General features: G+C 35.7%; 1 protein-coding gene and 1 long non-coding RNA gene across 7 annotated transcripts in view; one reads left to right on the top strand and one right to left on the bottom strand.

Annotated features, from left to right (window-relative positions):
- The window catches only part of LOC131810471 (uncharacterized), a 77,467-nt gene extending 64,820 nt beyond the window's left edge, over positions 1 to 12,647 (bottom strand). Inside the window, exon 1 of the long non-coding RNA XR_009345594.1 lies at positions 12,424 to 12,647. This is a non-coding gene — a long non-coding RNA (uncharacterized LOC131810471). The remainder of the gene's footprint in view (positions 1 to 12,423) is intronic.
- A 34-nt stretch (positions 12,648 to 12,681) lies between these two features.
- Positions 12,682 to 19,519, top strand: part of DPYD (dihydropyrimidine dehydrogenase) — an 833,169-nt gene continuing 826,331 nt past the window's right edge. For 3 of the 6 annotated variants that reach the window (XM_059138488.1, XM_059138490.1, XM_059138487.1), the window contains exon 1: positions 12,689 to 12,854. In XM_059138488.1, coding sequence (XP_058994471.1) covers positions 12,816 to 12,854 — 39 coding nt within the window. In that variant the 5' untranslated portion in view covers positions 12,689 to 12,815. Of the gene's footprint in view, positions 12,855 to 19,519 lie in introns of all 6 variants that reach the window. The other 3 variants (XM_059138493.1, XM_059138491.1, XM_059138489.1) reach the window with 3 other exon arrangements.

Here is a 19,519-nt window from a genome sequence, read left to right as displayed (position 1 = left end):
AATCTCATTCTTTCAGAGTAAAAGCTTTCTTAACAACAGCAAAAATCTGGCCACCTGATTTCAATACATAAATCTTGCCAAGGTATAAAAATAAAATACGATTTAAGCAGCAACCTGTAATCTCCTGTTGACGACCAGCTGTGCCTCCTATTAGTATTAATGGAAGTTACACAGGCATAATAAGAAGGAGGGGAAAATGCCACCTTATGCTTTTTGCACACCTTAACATTTTTACAGCAAGTCTGATTACAAGGGTTTACTTGAGCGGCAATTAAACACTGATTGATTACTAAGTACAATTTGTATTCCAGGCAACATGCAAATGGCAATGAAATTCTCAGATAGGGAATGGAATAAATTCTTCTCACATCAGAGAGAGAATCACATTTTTTAAACAGCTAGTGTTTTCTTATATGAAGAAAAGAGGTTCACTCTAAGTTTTTTTTATAATATATTTTTATCCAAAGACAATAAGCCTTGATTCATTTTAGAAAGAATAAATGATATGATTTCTGCAAATTGTACTTTCCACTTCACCTTCAGACTACAATACTCTTTCCATGATGACAAACTATATGGACGGAAAGCATAATATTCAGTCACAAATACACTGACTTTGGCTATAGTCACAGCTATAAACAATATGTTTTTTTCATCAGATTTTGGCATTGCAGAAATAACGTGGATTTTAAATTGAAATTGAAGTGAAAGGTTGATTTATTAAATGTCTATCAGGTGCCAGACACTATTCTAGGTACAGGCAATACAGTAGAGAATAAAAAAGTAAACAGTCCTTGATCACAGTACTTATGATCTGGAAGGAGACAATAAACAAATATACAAATACAGATATAATGCCAGTGTGTATGCAGCAGAGGAAAATATTTAGGAGAAAGAGAAAGAAGATGACATGTACGTGTGTCTATGCATGTTCACGAGAAAATGATGGAACAAGAGAATTTAGAGCTTTCCATTTGCTGTTCCCTATGTGCAGAATTTCCTGATCCAACATTGTTGAATGGTCACCTGGTCTGTATCATGCTGGTGTTAATCCAAGGACAAAGAGTAGAAAGAGCTGAGAATTTGGTATATTGGACAAATGGTTAAGACCTGAGTGGCTAAAGTGACATGAAATGGAGAAGAAAGGGAGGAGATGAAATTGAAGACATAGTGACGTTCAGAATATTATGATTTAAAGATGGTTTTAACCAGCCATCTACTTGCTATCTGTCTGTTAAGGGATACATTATAAGTGTGATCTACCTTGGAATCTGCATTCTTCCTGAAAACTGGCTGATGTATCACTGTTTCCACTTCTTGACAACAGAATGTAAAAGAGAAACTACAGTTAATGATCTTATAAACAGAGATGTTTAAAAAGAAAAGCCAGGGGCACCTGGGTGGCTCAGTGGGTTAAAGCTTCTGCCTTCAGTTCAGGTCATGATCCCAGGGTCCTGGGATCGAGCCCCGCATCTCAAGAGCCCCACGGGCTCTCCACTCCATGGGGGCGGGGAGCCTGCTTCCCTTCCCCTCTCTCTGCCTGCCTCTCTGCCTACATGTGTAAGCAGGTCAAATTAATAAATAAAATCTCTGTCAAGTTAATAAATAAAATCCTAAAAAAAAAAAAAAAGGCCAGGAATTGTTACTGTTTAATGTATTGTTGTAAATAGCAGAGAAGCTGGAAGAAAAGTAAAGAAAGAGTTATATCTATAAAATAAAAAAATTAGAAAAGACTATTGAGATCATATTGTCCAGCAGCTTGCCTTTCTTAGGCAGGGATACAGGGTTGTTTATGTTCTTTTTGTAGATTTCCAGATATAAATACTTAATATTTCCCTTAGTAGTCCATGCTAATATTTTATTACTTTGACATAGAGGTTGTTTTCTTTTATCTAATTAAACTATCTCATGATTTATTAAGCCCATTTCCTGATCTGATGCCAAAATAGAAAACAACTGCTTACTATTTCTATTTAAAAACTTATTTAAACATGAAAAATTATTCAAACTAGCTTTATCTTCTCCATTTTAAATGATATCAAATTCTCTCATCTTTCTCTATTTTTATCACTTTAGGCACATTTTTCTTATTTGGAGAACAACCTATTTTAAAGTATGAACTACTACTTCTATCAATGCATTATGAGTTGTTTAGAAATTCATGTTATATGTTTAGCAATTTAGCTTAGTTCAAATGATGGGAGAAAGATGGAATAGTATTTAATCATTATATTTGCATGAAAGTCTTTAATACAGCTCATAATCTAGGCATGGATTTACTATATGTATCAACCATATATATATATATATATATATATGTAGTTGATATAGTCATATATGTTACTTATATGTACTCATAGATATGAAATGTTTCATACTGTAGCACAGAAAAGCCACGATATAGATGATATGATTTCCCAAACATCAGGATTATTATGGGTCACAGACAGAATAAAATAGAACAGAATAGAATAGAATATGATAGGGAGAGAGAGAAAAGCAAAGGCAGACAGACAGAAAGACTCTGCAGGGGAACATAGGCACTATTACTCCAATTCAAGGCAGAATAGTAAGATGGAAGGTATACTGAGTGAAAGAGTCCTGATCAGGATCAGCTACCTAGAAACGTTATGAAAATATACAGTTAATCTTACTACGCCTATAGGAACTTTAAAAGTTAGTATAGGGGTGCCTGGGTGGCTCAGTTGGTTGAGCATCTGCCTTTGACTCAGGTCATGATCCCAAGGTTCTGGGATGGAGTCCCTTGTCGGGCTTTCTGCTCGGCTGAGAGCCTGCTTCTCCTCCTCCCACTGCCTGCTTCTCTGCCTGCTTGTGCACTCTCTCTCTGTCAAATAAATAAAATCTTAAAAAAAAAAAACTATCATTCTCTATGAAGAAAACTAAAATTGCACTTTAAACAACAATGCATTTAAAACAAACAAAATCCACTAATTTCTAGTATTGTTTTAATAATTCCTTCAAAAAATCAGTTATCACAAATTCCAGCAAATTCATAAGCACTAGTTTCTCTACGTTTAAATTCAGGTTATGATGATGATTAAATCAGAAATAGGTGTGATGTCCTAGGCATACAATTGATGATCAATAAAGAGAGGTATTTTATTAGCTCTAAGTAAAATTAATGATTAAGCATGCATGGTTCAACAGAGTACGTAATACAGCAATCAATGGTAGTTAAGGCTAGTACAGATGGGAAGGTGGCTCTGTCCATATACTCTAGTCATTCATTATCCAGCAACAACAAGTGTGGGCCAGGAAAATCTTTCCCTAAAACAATAGTGGATGCCAAGATCCTAACTGCTCAATACAATCTCTCAGAAAGAAACATTTGGTGGCCTTTAAATAGAAAGTATGATGCCAAAAGAATGCTTTCGGTTCCATATTTTTTAATCTACAAATTGCAAATAGTTGTGTTGAAAAATGTTTATTGACTGAAAGATGTATTATATTCTTTAGGGGACCAAAATCAATCCTGAAATATGCTAATGTTGTTATATCCTAAAGGTGGTGCTGATGGGGACAAAAAATATCATAAAGCCCTTAAGAAACAAACTTTTGTGTGTGTGACACAGATGGCTGGAATAAATTATGGGGCTCAATAAAAAGCAGTTCAATTTAGTTTTAAAATCCATTTGGACATTTATCAAAGATCACATTGTGAAATGTTATTTGTGCTACTTGGAAGAGTCATACTAATCAGCATCCCCCCTTCTTGCACCCTACCCCACCTTCCAAAAAAAGGAAAAGAAGAAAAAAACTAATGGCAGTTCTTTCAACTGAAGCCTAAAACAAGATTCTTGAAATTTATGAGTTCAGTGATGACAATAAATTGAGTAACTTATTGAAAAAGTATACTGGGTGGTAATCGATGGATATACATATACACAGACACACATCACATCCAATGGCACAGACATGTAACGTATTAATCCTTCTAAAAGAATGTTAAATGGTTCTTCTGCCTAAGATACAAACGACCAAAAATGTATTCTCTTGCACTCTATAAATCGGATGCAAATATTTAAAAAAAGACATGATAAGGGCACTTTGGTGGCTCCAGTTGGATAAGTGTCTGCCTGGGGCTCAGGTCATGACTCTAAGGTCCTGGGAGCCAGTCCCACATTGGGCTCCCTGCTCAGTAGGGAGTCTGCTTCTCTCTCTTACTTTGCCCCTCCCTCTCCTACTGCCCCTCCCCCAGATTATGTTCATGCAGGTTTCCTCTCTTTCTCTCTCTCTCTCAAATTAAATATATAAAATCTTTTTTTTATAAAGATATGATCACATTTTCAATAGATGGAGAAGATAATGCTCACAATTCTTGAAAAAATAAAATTAATGAAACTATGTTTAAGACATGAAATAAGGAAATGTAAAATATTTTCAAATTTATTGAAAATATTCTAAGTACTTTAGATGGATGATTATACTTATCATATATTGCCAAGTGAGCTGCCAAGACAAGAATAAGAACGGAAAATATGCTTCAGAGTAAGCCTCTAGCTTAGAGTTTCTCTGATTGGCATACATAATAAATTTCAATTTTTAAACATCAAAAGATGCACTAGAGCAAGTACCACTGGGTAAGTACACAAGCAGACTGATTTTTAGTTCACTTGTTCATTCGATCAACATATATTAGAGCACACTTACTTATTTCCAGACATTATATAAGCTGAAGGGTTCAAAGATTAATAAGACATCGTCTTTGCCCTTGAACAATTCTTTCTGATGGGGAGAAAGACACATAAATGTATAATATTCAATATTAAATGCTAATATAGAAGTATGAAAAAATGGTAAGGGTACTATAACCTACTAGCTGTTCCACGCATTCATCCAAAATACTTGTTGAGCATATACAGTGTGCCAAGCACTGGTCCCGACTGGGAATCCAGCAGGGAATAAAACAACCTAATAAAATTAACATTTTAAAAAATAGATTTCCATAGGAAAATGTAGGCAATGAACAAGTACATAATTAAAACAAATAGAATGTTGGTTTATATTAAGTGCTGTAAAGAAAAATAAAGCAGGAAGGTGGAAATAGTGAATGTGAGAAATGCACGTGACAGTTTTCAACTTGGTGGTCACAGAACTTACCAAAGAGGTAAACTTTATGTCAGTGCTTGAACCTAATGAGAAGCTAGCCATCAAAATATCTGTAGAATATTGCAGGCAGAGGGAACAAGAAGTGGAAAAGCCTGTGTGGATGGAGTTGGAGAAAACAGAGACACCACGAATTAGAAGGAGAGAAAACAAGCAGCTACATTATTGATGCCTGTAGGCCACTATGTAGAATTTTTTTTATTGAGTGAAATGGGAAGCCTTGGTAAGTTTGGAGCAAAAGACAGACAGGCTTATTGTTTTACAGGGTAAATAAATCAATACATTCAAATGATTATTTTGTGAGAGACATTCTTCAAACACTCAGATTATTTTGTCTAGTGAGATAAAGCTTAAGTAGTTCTCACTATTTGCCTGCTTCTGTACCTTAAAAAATTTTACCTAGGACTATGAGGATATTAATATTTCTATTTACCAGTTTCAATAATGCTTAAAGACTTTTAAGCCAGGAATGTGATGACATTAGTAATTATTTTCCTTTAATGGACTATAGAACATTATAGATAATTTTGGTATATTTTCATATAAAATACTTCATATGTAAACTACAGAGTGCCTGACATGGGCCAAGCACCATAGTACAAATAATAAAGGTCTTACATGCATATATACACATTTAAATTTATAAAAGGTAAATGTGTTTCTGTATTTGCTTATAGTGCAATGGAGTTTTAAAAGTAATTTTTACATTTTCCTATAATTAACTGAAACATGATTGTGACTTGTCCATATATAATTAGATCCTATAATCTCATATGCTCTTGGATATACTATCAGTATCATCCCCTGATGTTAATATTCCCCCTCAATTGATACAATTGAATTATAGGTATTCAATAGTTATTAATCAGTTATCTTTTATAGGACATTGTTACATTTTTTATTTTTGCATAAAGAACTTTGGATTGAGCCATACTTTTAGGTTAATTTTGCATATAGCATAATCGTTCTCTTTTAAAATGACAATATCAGAAATAAAGTTGTTGGGTCAAAGAAAATGCACATGTTTAAATGTTTGGATATATATATTGCTAAATTGCTCTACCTATATATTGTAACAAGTTTTTGCTCATTATAGAATCTTATGTACCCATTAATTTTCTTACAACTTAATCACTCCTTAAAATATTTTTTTGCCAGCCTAATAGGTGAGAAATCATGTCATTAAATTGTTTTTTTTTTTTTTTTTTAATCAACCACTTGTATTCTAAAAGGGAATCCATTCTAGCATGTAGGATAAAAGGGTAAGGCATACTCAAACCACCAAGAGCCTTACAGTCTAGGGGAGGTGGCAATCATACAAACAAACTACAGAACAAGAACAGCATGCCATTCATTATTCAAATGATTAAAAATGGATCATCATAGTTTTATGTTGGAAAACAGAAATAGAGACGCTGATCAAGACAGAAATTCTTCTGGGGTTTTTCTTTCCAGACTGATTAAAAACACAGGGCTCTGCTTCATAAGTGTAACAAAATACTAAATAACAATGGCATTAATATATGGTAGAAAATTCACTATTTTGGTTTCCAGTGACAATGATTACCACCCTGGTTGGCATATGGAAGAAGTAACTGATCCTATCCCCAGAAATCACTTGCTTGGTTGATTTTAAAACACTCACCCAAGTGAATATATGAATATGCATTACACAAACGTTACAATCAGAGTGATATTTCAAAAATACGTATTTGATCATGTCATTCCTCGGCTTAAAAAAAAAATCCATGGTTTCCCACTTCTTCTAGGATAAAGTTCAAAATCCTGAACTAAGTCTAAAACACCACATGGCAACACTCTGGGTCATTCTCCCCATAGCTGTCTCCACTCCACCTATCAGAACCTCTTTTTCCTTCTACCAGGACACCTCAGCCTTGGAGCCTTTGCACAGGTGACTTTCTTGCCTGGAATGCTTTTGATCTCTTCCTTTTTGTCTTAACTTTGTCTCTCGGATCTTAGCAGCAAGGGCAATTACTTAGGAAGTCCTTCACTGATTTCCCAGGTCCCTCTGCTATAACAGTCCTCTATTTTACGTTGATACTGTTATTCACAGTAAATATTATATTACTGTGTGATTACTTGACAAATGTTCACCTCATCTAAATCATCTGCAAGCTGCATAAGCACAGAGTTCACTTATATTTTGCTCACCATGGTATCTTTAGTTTTTGTTATTGTAACTAGTGCATATTGGGCACACAGTTGTTTGTGATACTAATAAATGGATGAACAAATACAGAAATATGTCAGCACACTGAAATAAATAAGACTTTATTATGGGAGTCAATTTTTCTATGTTCAGACATGGATAATTAAGTGCATTTTACCTGAGATATATTCTATCAGTTAAACAACATACAGTGGTGAAAATGCAGCTTAGGTCCCTTAAGTAGTGGACTATGAGAAAGAAATGCGCATGCAGGAAGTTTCTTGGGAAGGGCTGTCTCAAGGAGGACTTCTGGTGGTGGGAAATGAAGCAGGATGGATAGAAGGAGAAGCTGAACTCTATTGCAATCTCGACAAAAGTCTCAGATGATCCCTCAAGGGACCTCTAAAGTTGAGAGGGCCCCTCAAAGATGTCTTGAATAGAGGCAAGTGCCAGGCATTTATAGCCCTGCATCAGTGGATTATTGGATAATCCACTGGTATCATTGGATACCTGCTACCCTGGGCAGAGATATGATCCTTAGGTGAATGTCTCTTTAGCTAGAGGCATTTTCCAAAGAGGGACCTAACAGAGGGTTATCAACCACCAACACCCCCAGCAGTTGTGGGAATTTGTATCTCAGCTCTGAGTGGATTGGGCAGAAGGATGGAGATATGTGAGGCACAGCACTGGCATCCAATATAGATGACCAAAAGGAATAACTGTGAATAATTTATATCAAGGTTCTATCTCAATCCCAAATACAGATGTGCTCGAAATTACAAAAGAATAAAATTCCAGCAAGATGGGGTGCCTGGGTGGCTCAGTGGGTTAAAGCCTCTGCCTTCGGCTCAGGTCATGATCTCAGGGTCCTGGGATCGAGCCCCGCTTCGGGCTCTCTGCTCAGTGGGGAGCCTGCTTCCCCCTCTCTCTCTCTGCCTACCTCTCTGCCTACTTGTGATCTCTGTCTGTCAAATAAATAAAATAAATAAAAATCTTAAAAAAAAAAAATTCCAGCAAGAAAACAAACTGACATCTTTAAATGACAGTTGCTAGAATTATGGTAACTTTTGATGTTGAGAGAAAAGCCCAAAGAAAAGTCTTCAAGGTAATAAGGTAATATTCATTTTAGAGGATATTTTTTCCCTACTTTAAGTCAGATAACTCTATCAACCTCCTATTCACACTGCATTTTACCCAAAGTCATTCATGGTGAATCATGAGCCAATGATGCTTTTCTAGAATATGAGAATATATCTTTAAATTTTTAATATTTAATTAACATTACATGGCATTTTACAAAATACAATCACATAAATTTAACATTTAATTCTTATAATAATCCATTTGGTTAGACCACTTACTCAAAAATCACTATATGACAGTGTGTGTTTTGAACTAGTGGCTTAAATTTTGTGATAACAAGGGCAATGTCTGTAATATATAGTGAGGTATCACTCATGCCTATCACAGTGCCTGAAATAGCACTCAATAAACAATCATTGAATAAACTTCTGACAGAGATTTGTAGTTTCTGTGTTAGCTGTGTTTTTTTATGGCATTTTGATAGATATGCATATATGTAGCACCCATGTGTATTATGTGTGTATGGTTATAAAGGATACACGCTATATCTAGTTTTATAAATTATACCAAGTTTATTCCATATGATATGAACTAACATATACATTATGGTCTCTTTGAGTAGGAACACTAGAGATTTTTGACCCAGCTGATTTTTAATCATTATCTTGGTCAATTTGGATAGGAGTTAATCTGGCCTTAAAAAAATCAGATAGGTAAGATAAGTCTCACGATTAAAGTTTCACTTTTTGGGGGGGAAAACACCCTCTGTGGAGTGTCTGGGAAAAAAAAAATGCTTAATGCTAGACTACAGGGGAAAAAATAAAACATATGGAAATCTGCATTTTTATTGTGTTTCTAAATTTGTGGTATTGTATAACTTTTCTGATATGAAAGATGATTCATAACTTTCATTCTGATTACGGTAATAATAATCATCATAATAATATTCATTGGTGTAATGTAAAATATTAGGCTGAAATGCATTTTGGTGAATTTGTACACTATTAGATGAGCTGTCTCTCCAAAGTCTACAAAAAAATTAATGTGTAACACCTGATATTTGACTGTGCTTCCAGATGGAGGGACAGCTTGACAAATGCCATCATAATTTACAACTTTTAAAAAAGTGTGGTGTGAATGCATTTGCAGTAAGCTTTAAACAGCTTGGATTACTTACAGGTACAACTGTTTAATGTGGAATTTCAATGGATTTAAAGTATTATTAGATTCAATCACTGATCACAGAATATAGGTGTGGCATGTGAGCAACGTGATTAAATCCTTTAATTACATATCTTAGTACCATGTACATCTCTTTGGTGAGGTCAGGGGGGATTGTAAAATAGCATTTGAATTTTATATTTGATTATTGAGTGCACTGAAGAAGCTCTTACCCTAGAAATACAGCATATTTTGAACTTATCCTATGGTGGTTTAGGAGAATAATAATCACAAAAGGCGAATATGGAAATACAGTATCTAACTCTTAGGGATAATGTGGACACTTGTATCCATATAAAACTAAAATATGGATTGCTAACTGATAAGATTTGTAGTAGAGTGCAGTCTAAAAGAACATCTAAGTCTCTATCCCTGGTGGTTAGAAATTTGACTATTGAAGCTCTCTGGTTAAATTGGAGAAGGAACCATATACATTATAATTAAATACATCATTCACATATTTATGCATATAGGTATATGTGCATATACCCTTTTTCTCTCCTCCATATATGTGTATGTATGCACATATATACATGTGTGTATATGATAAGTACTATTATATACCACTTTAAAGTATTATTAAACATATATAATACATATACAGCTCATACATAACATATATATGATATATATGATAATATATCATATATTATCATATATAATGAACTATATATGTATTATATATGTTTAATAATACTTTAAAGTATATATAATATATAAATATACAAAGTATATATAATATGAGCTATATATGTATTATATATATTATATAATATATAATATAATAGCTCATATATAATACATATATAGGATATAGATGGCTTTGGAGGTAGGTAAGGTATAGCTGAAGGAAGAGGCAGGAACATTTTAATTTGGAACATTACTTCATGGAAAGGAAAGTAGTTAGTCTGACACATTTTAACTATAAATTCTTTGATAGATATTGTGATTTACTTTTCAGGAATAAGTGGGATGTTGAGAAAAATACATGGTAAGGTGAAACTAAAGCTTCTGAAATGAACTGCTTAATGCATAAACCACTTTCAGGATCTATTGTGTTCATTCAATCAGCAAGTGTTCTTGGTCTCTTATGCTGTAGTCCTGGGTTGGGAGCTGATTATCTGGTAGACAACCAAGTCAGACATGAGCCTCTCTTCCTGGAGCTTACATTCTACGTGGAAGAGAGTTATTAAACAAGTCACACTGAAATAAATATGCAAATACTATTTGATAGGACTATAACCAAAAACCCCACAGGTGTTAAAAAAAGAGAACAACGGAGACAGGGTGAGTCTAATCTTGTTGACTGGATGGGTCAGGGAAGCCTTCTTTGAGACCTAAAGGATGAGTCGAATGGAAAGAATCCTCCAAGTGGAGGACATGTGCAAAGGGAAGAGAAATGGTTGGAAGAAGGGAAGGTTACTTTGTGGTGGAACTTGCGGAGTCATGGAAAGAATGGCTGGAGGCAAGGCTGGAGAAGGGTAGGGAGGTTATTAAGAGGTCACTTAAGAGTCTGTGTTTTCTTCTGACTGTAGTGCAAACCACTGAAAGATTTTACAGTCCGTGTGTGTGTGTGTGTGTGTGTGTGTGTGCGTGCATAATACAAGTCAGTAAATACTTTAAAAACTCAGTCTTTAGTGGAGAAGGAAAAGACTAGAAGCTGGAATACCAATAGCTTGGGCCTTGGTGGATGTGTTGAAGATGGAGAGATGAACAAATATTCCTTAGGAGGCTGAATCTTAAGAGCTTGGGGTTGGATAAAATGTGGGAGAAAACATGATTCTAAGGTTTCTATAGTTTTTTTTTTTTTTTTTTTTTTTTTTTTTAGTAATACTATTTGATTTAAGAAAATGCATCCATTCTCTATCTAGTAAATTCCAGGTTCTGCAAGGTAATCTAATGGTTCATTTAAATAAGTCTTCCCAAACCACTCAAGGTGGTGAGCACCCACACCCTAGTTATTCTGTCCCTTTCCTCTTTTATCTTCTAAGCAGGCAACACTGTTTCTTACTATTTTGCTTACTTGTTTACTCCGAGTATAATATCCATGAGAGTGATGTATTTCCTGAAGACAGATTATATCCAGAGTATCTAAGGCGGTATTGGGTACACTGAAAATATTCAATAAATATTTGTTGAATGAAATGATGAACGAACTAATGAAAGAATACGATATGAAGGAAATACCTAAATCCAAGGTTCTTGCAATTAGCCAAGAGGATTAAGAAGTCTGATAAAAGCCTCACTAGAAGTAAGTAGGTAGTGTTTGGGAGAAGAGGGTACGATTTATCTATCTCACCAGGAGAACTGAAGGAAGTCTGAAAACATATATTCAAAGATGAGTATTTTTTTTGGATTGAGACCATCCCTAAACGAGAATCACTCCCCTCTCCACAGCAAGCTCTGCAACAAAACATAAAGTACTCTTCAAAAGAGCCTCACATTTTACAATTATATATAATTTGTAAATAGCCCTTAGAAAGGATTGTCCTGCAAAAATACAACCTTGATTCTGTACCACCTACATCGCTTACTACTTGCCACTTCTGGCTGTAGACATTTTGCTCTCCTCCCTCCCTCAACCCCACTGTAACCCTGCCCCGGCTCTCACGCCCGGGCTTTGGCTACTCTCATTAGACCCGCGCCCTTGCCTTCTCCCGCCTATTTGCTGGATGAATGGAGGAACGTTTGTTTACTACCTCATCCCTGATGAGTTCCAGAAGATACAGCGGCCCATAAGCCAATGTTTCTGCACCTCGCGGGGTTCGTGCGGAAGGAAAGAAAAGGAGCGATTTGTTACTGAGAGCACCAACTGCTTTTACCTTTCGTCCTGTGGGTCTCTCCCATCTGGCCCCCGCCTATCAAGCTCAGGCTTTAACAGTTTAGAGAGCATAGGTCAGTCCCCGGAGCACGCGCTCCCTCCTTCCCTTCCAGCCGCGGGTGGAAGAAAAACAAGCCTCCAGCTTGGGGGATGGGCCGGGCTCCCTTCCCCTTGGCTCCGCGGGGCAGTGCGGAGCGTCGAGAGGCGCGGGGCCGAGCCCGCAGCCCCGCCCCGGGGGTGGGGCCTCCCGACGCCCGCCCCGCCCCCTCGCCGCCGACCCTCCGCTTCCTATTTACTCTGTCGCTACGGCTGGCGGTCACTTCGCTCTCCGACTAGAGCCGGAGGACGCTAGGAGGGTCTGTCACTTGGAGATTTGAGGCTGTGAACACTGCCATGGCCCCCGTGCTTAGCAAGGACGCGGCGGACATCGAGGTACCCACTGCGCGCGGGGTCTCGAGGGGCGGGAGGGGGGCCCAGCGGGCGGGGGCGGGGGAGGGCGCCGGGGTCGCTCGGGAAAGAGGAGGAGACGCGGGAAACTTTGCCTTCGCGGGAGGTCTGGGGGGCGGGTGGACGGGCAGGGAGCCAGAGCCCTGCGTGGGCAGCGGGGGAGAGAAGTGGAGGGGTCCCGCGACTGGAGGGGGTACCGTTTGGGTTGGGACCTGGGTTTACTTTGGAGGGGATTAAGGAAACCTGTCGTGTCCTGCCCGGAATGGCATGACTTAGAGGCACAAGAGTTCAGTGAGGCGGAGTCTGGAGGATAGGAGCTCCCATTTCCCTTCGAGTCTACCCCGACACTTACCATTTCCCGCCTCCCACCCCCCCGCCCCCCGTTTGCGGTTCCTGGCACCTGTCTGCTGCCCCCACCTCAACAGATGAATCCTGAATAATGGCAAAGGTGGAGCGTAGAAATAAAGGAGATCTGTGTGTCAGCTATTCTGGCAGTCCCCGCTGGCCAGTGTTGCTTATGAAATTATTTAACACAGGAATGGAACAAAGTATTGAGAACATGAAAAATGCAGTGCTGTCAGAAAAACAGAAACGAGCTGTATTTTTCTCTCTTTTCAACGTTTTTTGATTCCCTCTTGCACTGTTTCTGTAAAATGTCATCTTTCTTCCTGGGAATAAGGTCCTACCTGGAGTGACATGACCATTTCCTTTAAATTCTCCCTAAGATCTTTATGTATGAAATGAGAAGGATTTAATTATAAACAGTGATTTTAGACCTACTAATCCAGCTCAGCATTTGTGAGCTAAGATAAACTACTTCTTATTTTTTTGTTGTGTTATAAGCCTTTTTTTTTGGTCTCTCCCCTTGCTGATAAAATGTGTGTATGTGTATATGTGTATATTTTCTCTGTTTTTCTAAATGACACAATTTTTCTCTAGTCAGTTCTTTTCAGTGGCTTAAGTAAAAGTTTAAAACCACCTGTTTGCAGAATAGCTGCTTTTGCCACATTTTCCCTCTGTCATTGATTGAAGTAACTTTGTGTTCTCTTTGGGAGATAGTGAGTAGTAGTGTTTTCTCCCCATTCCATTCATTGGTTTGGGAAAAATCCATTTTAATAAAAAGAGTCAAATTACATTGTAGTGATCTGTTTGTTTAATTTATTTGTGGTTTCTTTGCCGGATAGTTTACTATTTTGAAAATATTGATGGATAAGATATATTTGACCCAACATTTATTTAGTGTGTTTAAGGTAAAATATACTTGATTTATGTCATGGTCCTTTTTGGTCCTTACTTTGACTTAACCAAATCCTTTCCTTTCCTTTCTCTTTTCTTTTCTTTCTTTTTCTTTTTTTTTAAACTAGCTAAATAACAAACTTGACAGCATTCAGACAGTACTGATTTTAGGGAATAGAGTGTCAGAGGGCAGGTGGCTTTTGGCTTTTAGAATGGTGTGTAATTTGCTTAACTGATTCCTTTCTCTGTATTTCTCCTGCACTTGTCTTTGAAATCAGTTCTTAACCAGATAACTGTAAGGAAAAGATGCCAGTAAAACATTAAATGAGTGGCTTAGTTTTGTATGTGTTTGAACCAAGACTGTTTGAAAAATCCAAACCCTCTCATTCACCTCAATCTTAATCTAATCTTAATCTAGAAGATTAATCTGTATGATATTACTTATAATCTAGAATGGTGGTATTTAAAGTTTTTCGGCTTTTATGTAGTTCATATATGCAACACATTTTAATCAGTAATATCTTTCATTATACATAGTACCTTCCTTTTCTCTCAAAGTAATACCCGTGATTCATGAGTTAAGAGTACCATGAGAGAGCGTGAAATTAATCATTAAAATATAATGCAGTGAGGAAAAATGCTTTAAGCCTAAAGGAACACAATCAAGCATAGAGGTCTCAGTTGATCCTATTGATTCACCAAAGTTCATTTTTGTTTGAAGAATCAGAATGAATTATGAAAGCTCAGTTTTCTATTAAATTTGAATGCATACATTGGATTTGCCTTCCTTGAATGAATTCATTAATACCATTGTCTAGAGATTGATCTGTGACCATTGCTCTAGTCTCAAGTACATAGAGTAATCTTAAAAAAAAAAAAAAAAAAAACCAGTATGAAACAAAGTACATATTCACTTGATAAATGTGAAAGGAACAGAAGGTGATATTGACAAGCTTCCATAATAGTGATTTAATTTTCCCCATAAACTACCTACATTTAAAATCTCAGGTTTCAGTGAAGCAGCCAAGAAATATCTTTGTTTCTGAGGAAAAAAGTTACTGAGATATACAAAGTTGCTTTGTGTGTTCACACCATAATTTCTAGCCTCAATTACATATTACATCAGGGCTTGAAGGATTGGGAACATGAAAAAAATCAGAACGTCACCAAATCCCAAAACTGGAATATTTCAGGCTGGAAGATAGGCGTAACAATGATGCATTAGTAAGTAAGTAATATATTAGACAATAAAACCTCACTCATGTACTCAAAAATTGTCATTGTAGTAATTGTAGAAGCTGTATGAGAAGTGAAGATTTGGGGGTTGCTTGGGTGACTCAGTCCGTTAAGCATCTGCCTTTGGCGCAGGTCATGATCCTGGGGTCCTGGGATCTAGTCCTGCATCCAGGCTCCAGCAGGGCTCCCTGCTCAGCTGGGAGTCTGCTTCTCACACTCCCTCTGATCCTGCCCCTTGTCCTGCTCTCCTGTGCACATGCCTGTTTTTTTCTCTCTCAAATGAATAGATAAAAAATCTTAAAACAAAAAATTAAGGTTTTTGCTTTTGTACTTGCTTTTTTGTTTGTTTGTTGGTTTGTTTTTTCTGTTCATTTTTTTCCCCTGACATATTAATGTGATTCAAACCACAGGATCTGGAGTGAAGTGTCTGGGGTTGAGGTCTAATTTAACTCCTTTTAAGCTGTGTGATTCTAGGCAAGTTACTTAGCTTCTCTGAGTCACATTTGCATAATCTGTTAAATAAAATAACAATAGAAAAGACATTGAATGTCACAAATTGACATCTTGTTAGGAAAAAGGACAAATGTTAAACAAATAAGAATATGAAAAAATACCTTGGGAAAATCACTGACCATGAATAATTAGCATTCTAAAGTTCATTAATAGTAGCTATATACTTTAAATGTCATTGTACTTTATGGAATTAGTTTTTGGATAAAGCTGAATTTTGTCTAGGTGATTTGAATAACAGTTCTCCTTGGAAGGTTTCAAAGAATATTGATACCCAATGTTGATCACTTTTCTTGACTTCATCATTAGCTTCATCGTATTTCATTTAGTTTGAATTGATAACCAGTATAATATCAATATCTCCCCATTTAAAATCAAGTAAGAATGATTCTGGAAGAATGGACTGTGTTCAACGTCTTGTTCCTCTCCACCGATGTGGATCATTGAGAATAGACTATGAAAGAATAGTTAAAGAAAAATGTATATAGCCACAGGAGGCTTTTAATTTTTTAAATAACAGTAATTTTGGTAAATATTTACAGCCAAACTAAATTGCTACCTACCACCCTAATGCTTTCCCAATCACAAGTCAAGGTCCATTCCTTGAATTATCAGTTAGCGAGTATTAAAGGGTATAAACTCATTTCACATTTACCCTCAATCAAAAAAGGATTTCAGTCTGTTGTCTACAGAATCACAGTGCATTTCAAGTCAAATAGAAATAGTTTCTGAATTACTTATACTCTGGCTTCCTTTTGAGAAGATAATTAAGAAGTTTTTGTTTATTAAGAAAATAAACTCATAAAATGATGGATTTGTAAAATGGGAAAATAAAGGAAACAACTTGGAGAAAGTTCATTTTAAGGAGCATTTTGAGAAAAGGGAAGGTATGGGTTATGAATTAATTGGTAGAGATGGAGCAAGGTATTTCACAGTACCCTTTGTCATAAATGCTTTTGTATCAGGGGGGTAGGGAGGGTGGTGGATCCAAAGGAGAGAATAAAGATTCAACTTTGCAGAAGTTACAGTTATTTATTTAAAATTTTTAATGTTTTTTATTCAGTGTATAAGTGACAGTTTTTTTCTTGTCTCCTTTCTTTTATTGATTGGGCACCACTGATCTATGGGAATGCTATCTTGATTTGCTAAGGCTTTTAAATTTTTTTAAATTTAACTTTTAAGCCTGTTTTATGAGTTTGAGTTGTTAAAAATTGCTTGTCCTCTTTTCTGTGGACCATATTTAAAGTATTTCTCTTTCTAAGGAATTTATCTTGGCAGTAAAAATGTGTCTCATTATGTGATTAGGGAAGTTACTTCATTCCAAATGATAGCTCCTTGCAGTTTTAAGGTACATTTACCTATGTAAGCATGGCCATATGTATATTTTAGTACATTAAAAAAAAAAAAAATCTACCACCTGCACACTGATTCAGTGACCAATTTTAGAAGTTTAATTAAAAACTGAGATTAATGACTAATGATGAATCTTTCACTAGGGAAATTTTTACATTGGATCTGCTTAATCTTAATCATAGCGGATACTCTTGTCCGATTGCTTAATTGTAAAAATGTGCTGGAATTCGGTAACCTTTTTGACATTCTGGAAGAAAAATTCAGTTTTGGAAGGCTGAACATTTGCAGTAAGGAATTGATAAGAATGTGAAAGACATCTAGGGCCCAAATATTGAGATAATTGGATAATCTTTGAGCAGTGTCTTCCATTAACTATTTGAATACAGCATTTTACCAAACAGGGAACAACTCAAGAACTAAAAGATAGACTTTCCAGTAAGGTAAACTTATCTGGCCACTGTGGGAGAATTTTTAATAAGCATACACTTAAGTTATAAAATTAAAAACACTAAAATTAAAGATAACAAGACTGAAAAAGTTATAAAATAATCTGACAAAGAAAATCTGATACTTGTTATAATCCAGACTTCAGCGTGGTGATAGTGGATATTGAAAAATAGAATTGGTCATTTTTTGTGTTTTTTTTTTTTCTTTCTTAGATATAGGTCTATAATGACAAATATGTGGTAGAAACCTTCAGTCCTTAAAACTGTAAGAAAAATTCTATGTCATTTATACCTAGCCTTAATTCAAAAATAATTAGTAAGGCATTCTAAGATTACAAATTTATCTATAGTCAGAATTTTGATTTTCAAATGTGACATGTTTACCTTCTGAGTTTCATTTGCTCTTAATCCTCTATATCAAAACAGAAGGTATTTTTTGGCCTCAAACATCAATAGTGTGGATGTTCACTGATATCCTGGAACTAATTATACTATTGAGATAACTCTTAATAGGATTATATATTTCCTGTGGTTTATAATTATTACTTCTTCCATTGCTTGACATTAAAATGTTATGCTGGTTGAGGTGAACTCAATGTACTTTTATTTTAGAATGTTCACCACAGATATCTATTTATTGATATTAGGAAGTCAGTAATTTTGTATAAAGTTATTTCTTTTGTATTTCAGAATACAAAAGAACCATGTAGTTCATGGTTTAAAAAGAAAGCATCATATTAAAACAGCCCCAGGTTCTAATCCTGGCTTCTTGGTTTTTGTTTGTTTGTTTGTTTTTGTGATTGTGGTCAAGTTCTTTCCTGGACTATCATTTCTTCCTCTGTCAATTAGATTTAAGCTTAATTATGTCATGCAATAGCTATAATGATTAATTAGTGTCCCCTATACAACCAGTGCCTCAGACAGCATGTGTCACATAAAGTGTATGTTTTTTAAATAGCAGTACTTCTTTTAAATATCACTACTGCATGTATCATGTGTATTGTGTAAGCATCATTTGGCTGGAATTTTATTCAACTCTAGAAATTAAGTAGTGGTATCAAAATCTGTTAAAACATGTAAGGGAGGGGGCTAATGAAGATAAAAAGAATTATGATGAGAGCTCATTACAGATTCAGGAATGCTACAGATATGTTTTATAAGAAGGTTCCTCAATTTTATTTGTCAGTATTACCAATGAGGAGGGGGAGTTTCTGAAATTCAGATTAATTAAAAAGACCCACTTCATTTTCTATTTCTATTTAAAAAATATCTTTAATGCCCTCTGTATTGCTAACCTTCTAATGTAAATGGAGGAAGATTCAAAGGAAGTATGTGGCATAGGTTTTGTTTATACTTGGGATTATCTACATCTAATACACTAGGGAATAAGATTCAAATCCAGGGCTGACCCCCCTGATCCTTACTATTTTACTGCAGTATACATATGGATTCGTTTTTTAGTGTTTTTCTGGGGTGTTTTTGAGACCATGTCAGGACCAGTCCATTGATGAAAGTATTTCTTGGTATTCTCAACTATATTTAGAAGGGTTTAGTATTACCCTTTGTTGAAAAAGTATTTCTGCACAATTATTTAAAACAAAACAAAACAAAATAAAACAACTCATATATCTCTTCGTACAAACTGGATTAAGCTTATAATTTATCTAAGTATACTTGCTTGAAAGACGTTCCCCCTCCCCAACTTCTCAGCATCCTTGCACATACTGTACGTTCGTGAAAACTTTTTCACCGCCTAGGAAGTAAACAGTTGGAGATCAACCTATTGTGCACCATGAAATGTAAAGTGTGCTTTTTCTGAAAGATGACTCAAGTATTAAACTTTTTTATACTAGGTTATGGTAATTTTAT

The sequence above is a fragment of the Mustela lutreola genome, chromosome 10, assembly GCF_030435805.1.
Source record: "Mustela lutreola isolate mMusLut2 chromosome 10, mMusLut2.pri, whole genome shotgun sequence".
NCBI classification, from domain to species: domain Eukaryota; kingdom Metazoa; phylum Chordata; class Mammalia; order Carnivora; family Mustelidae; genus Mustela; species Mustela lutreola.
Note: the sequence above shows the minus strand (reverse complement) of the source record. Positions and strands in the feature narration are given on the sequence as shown.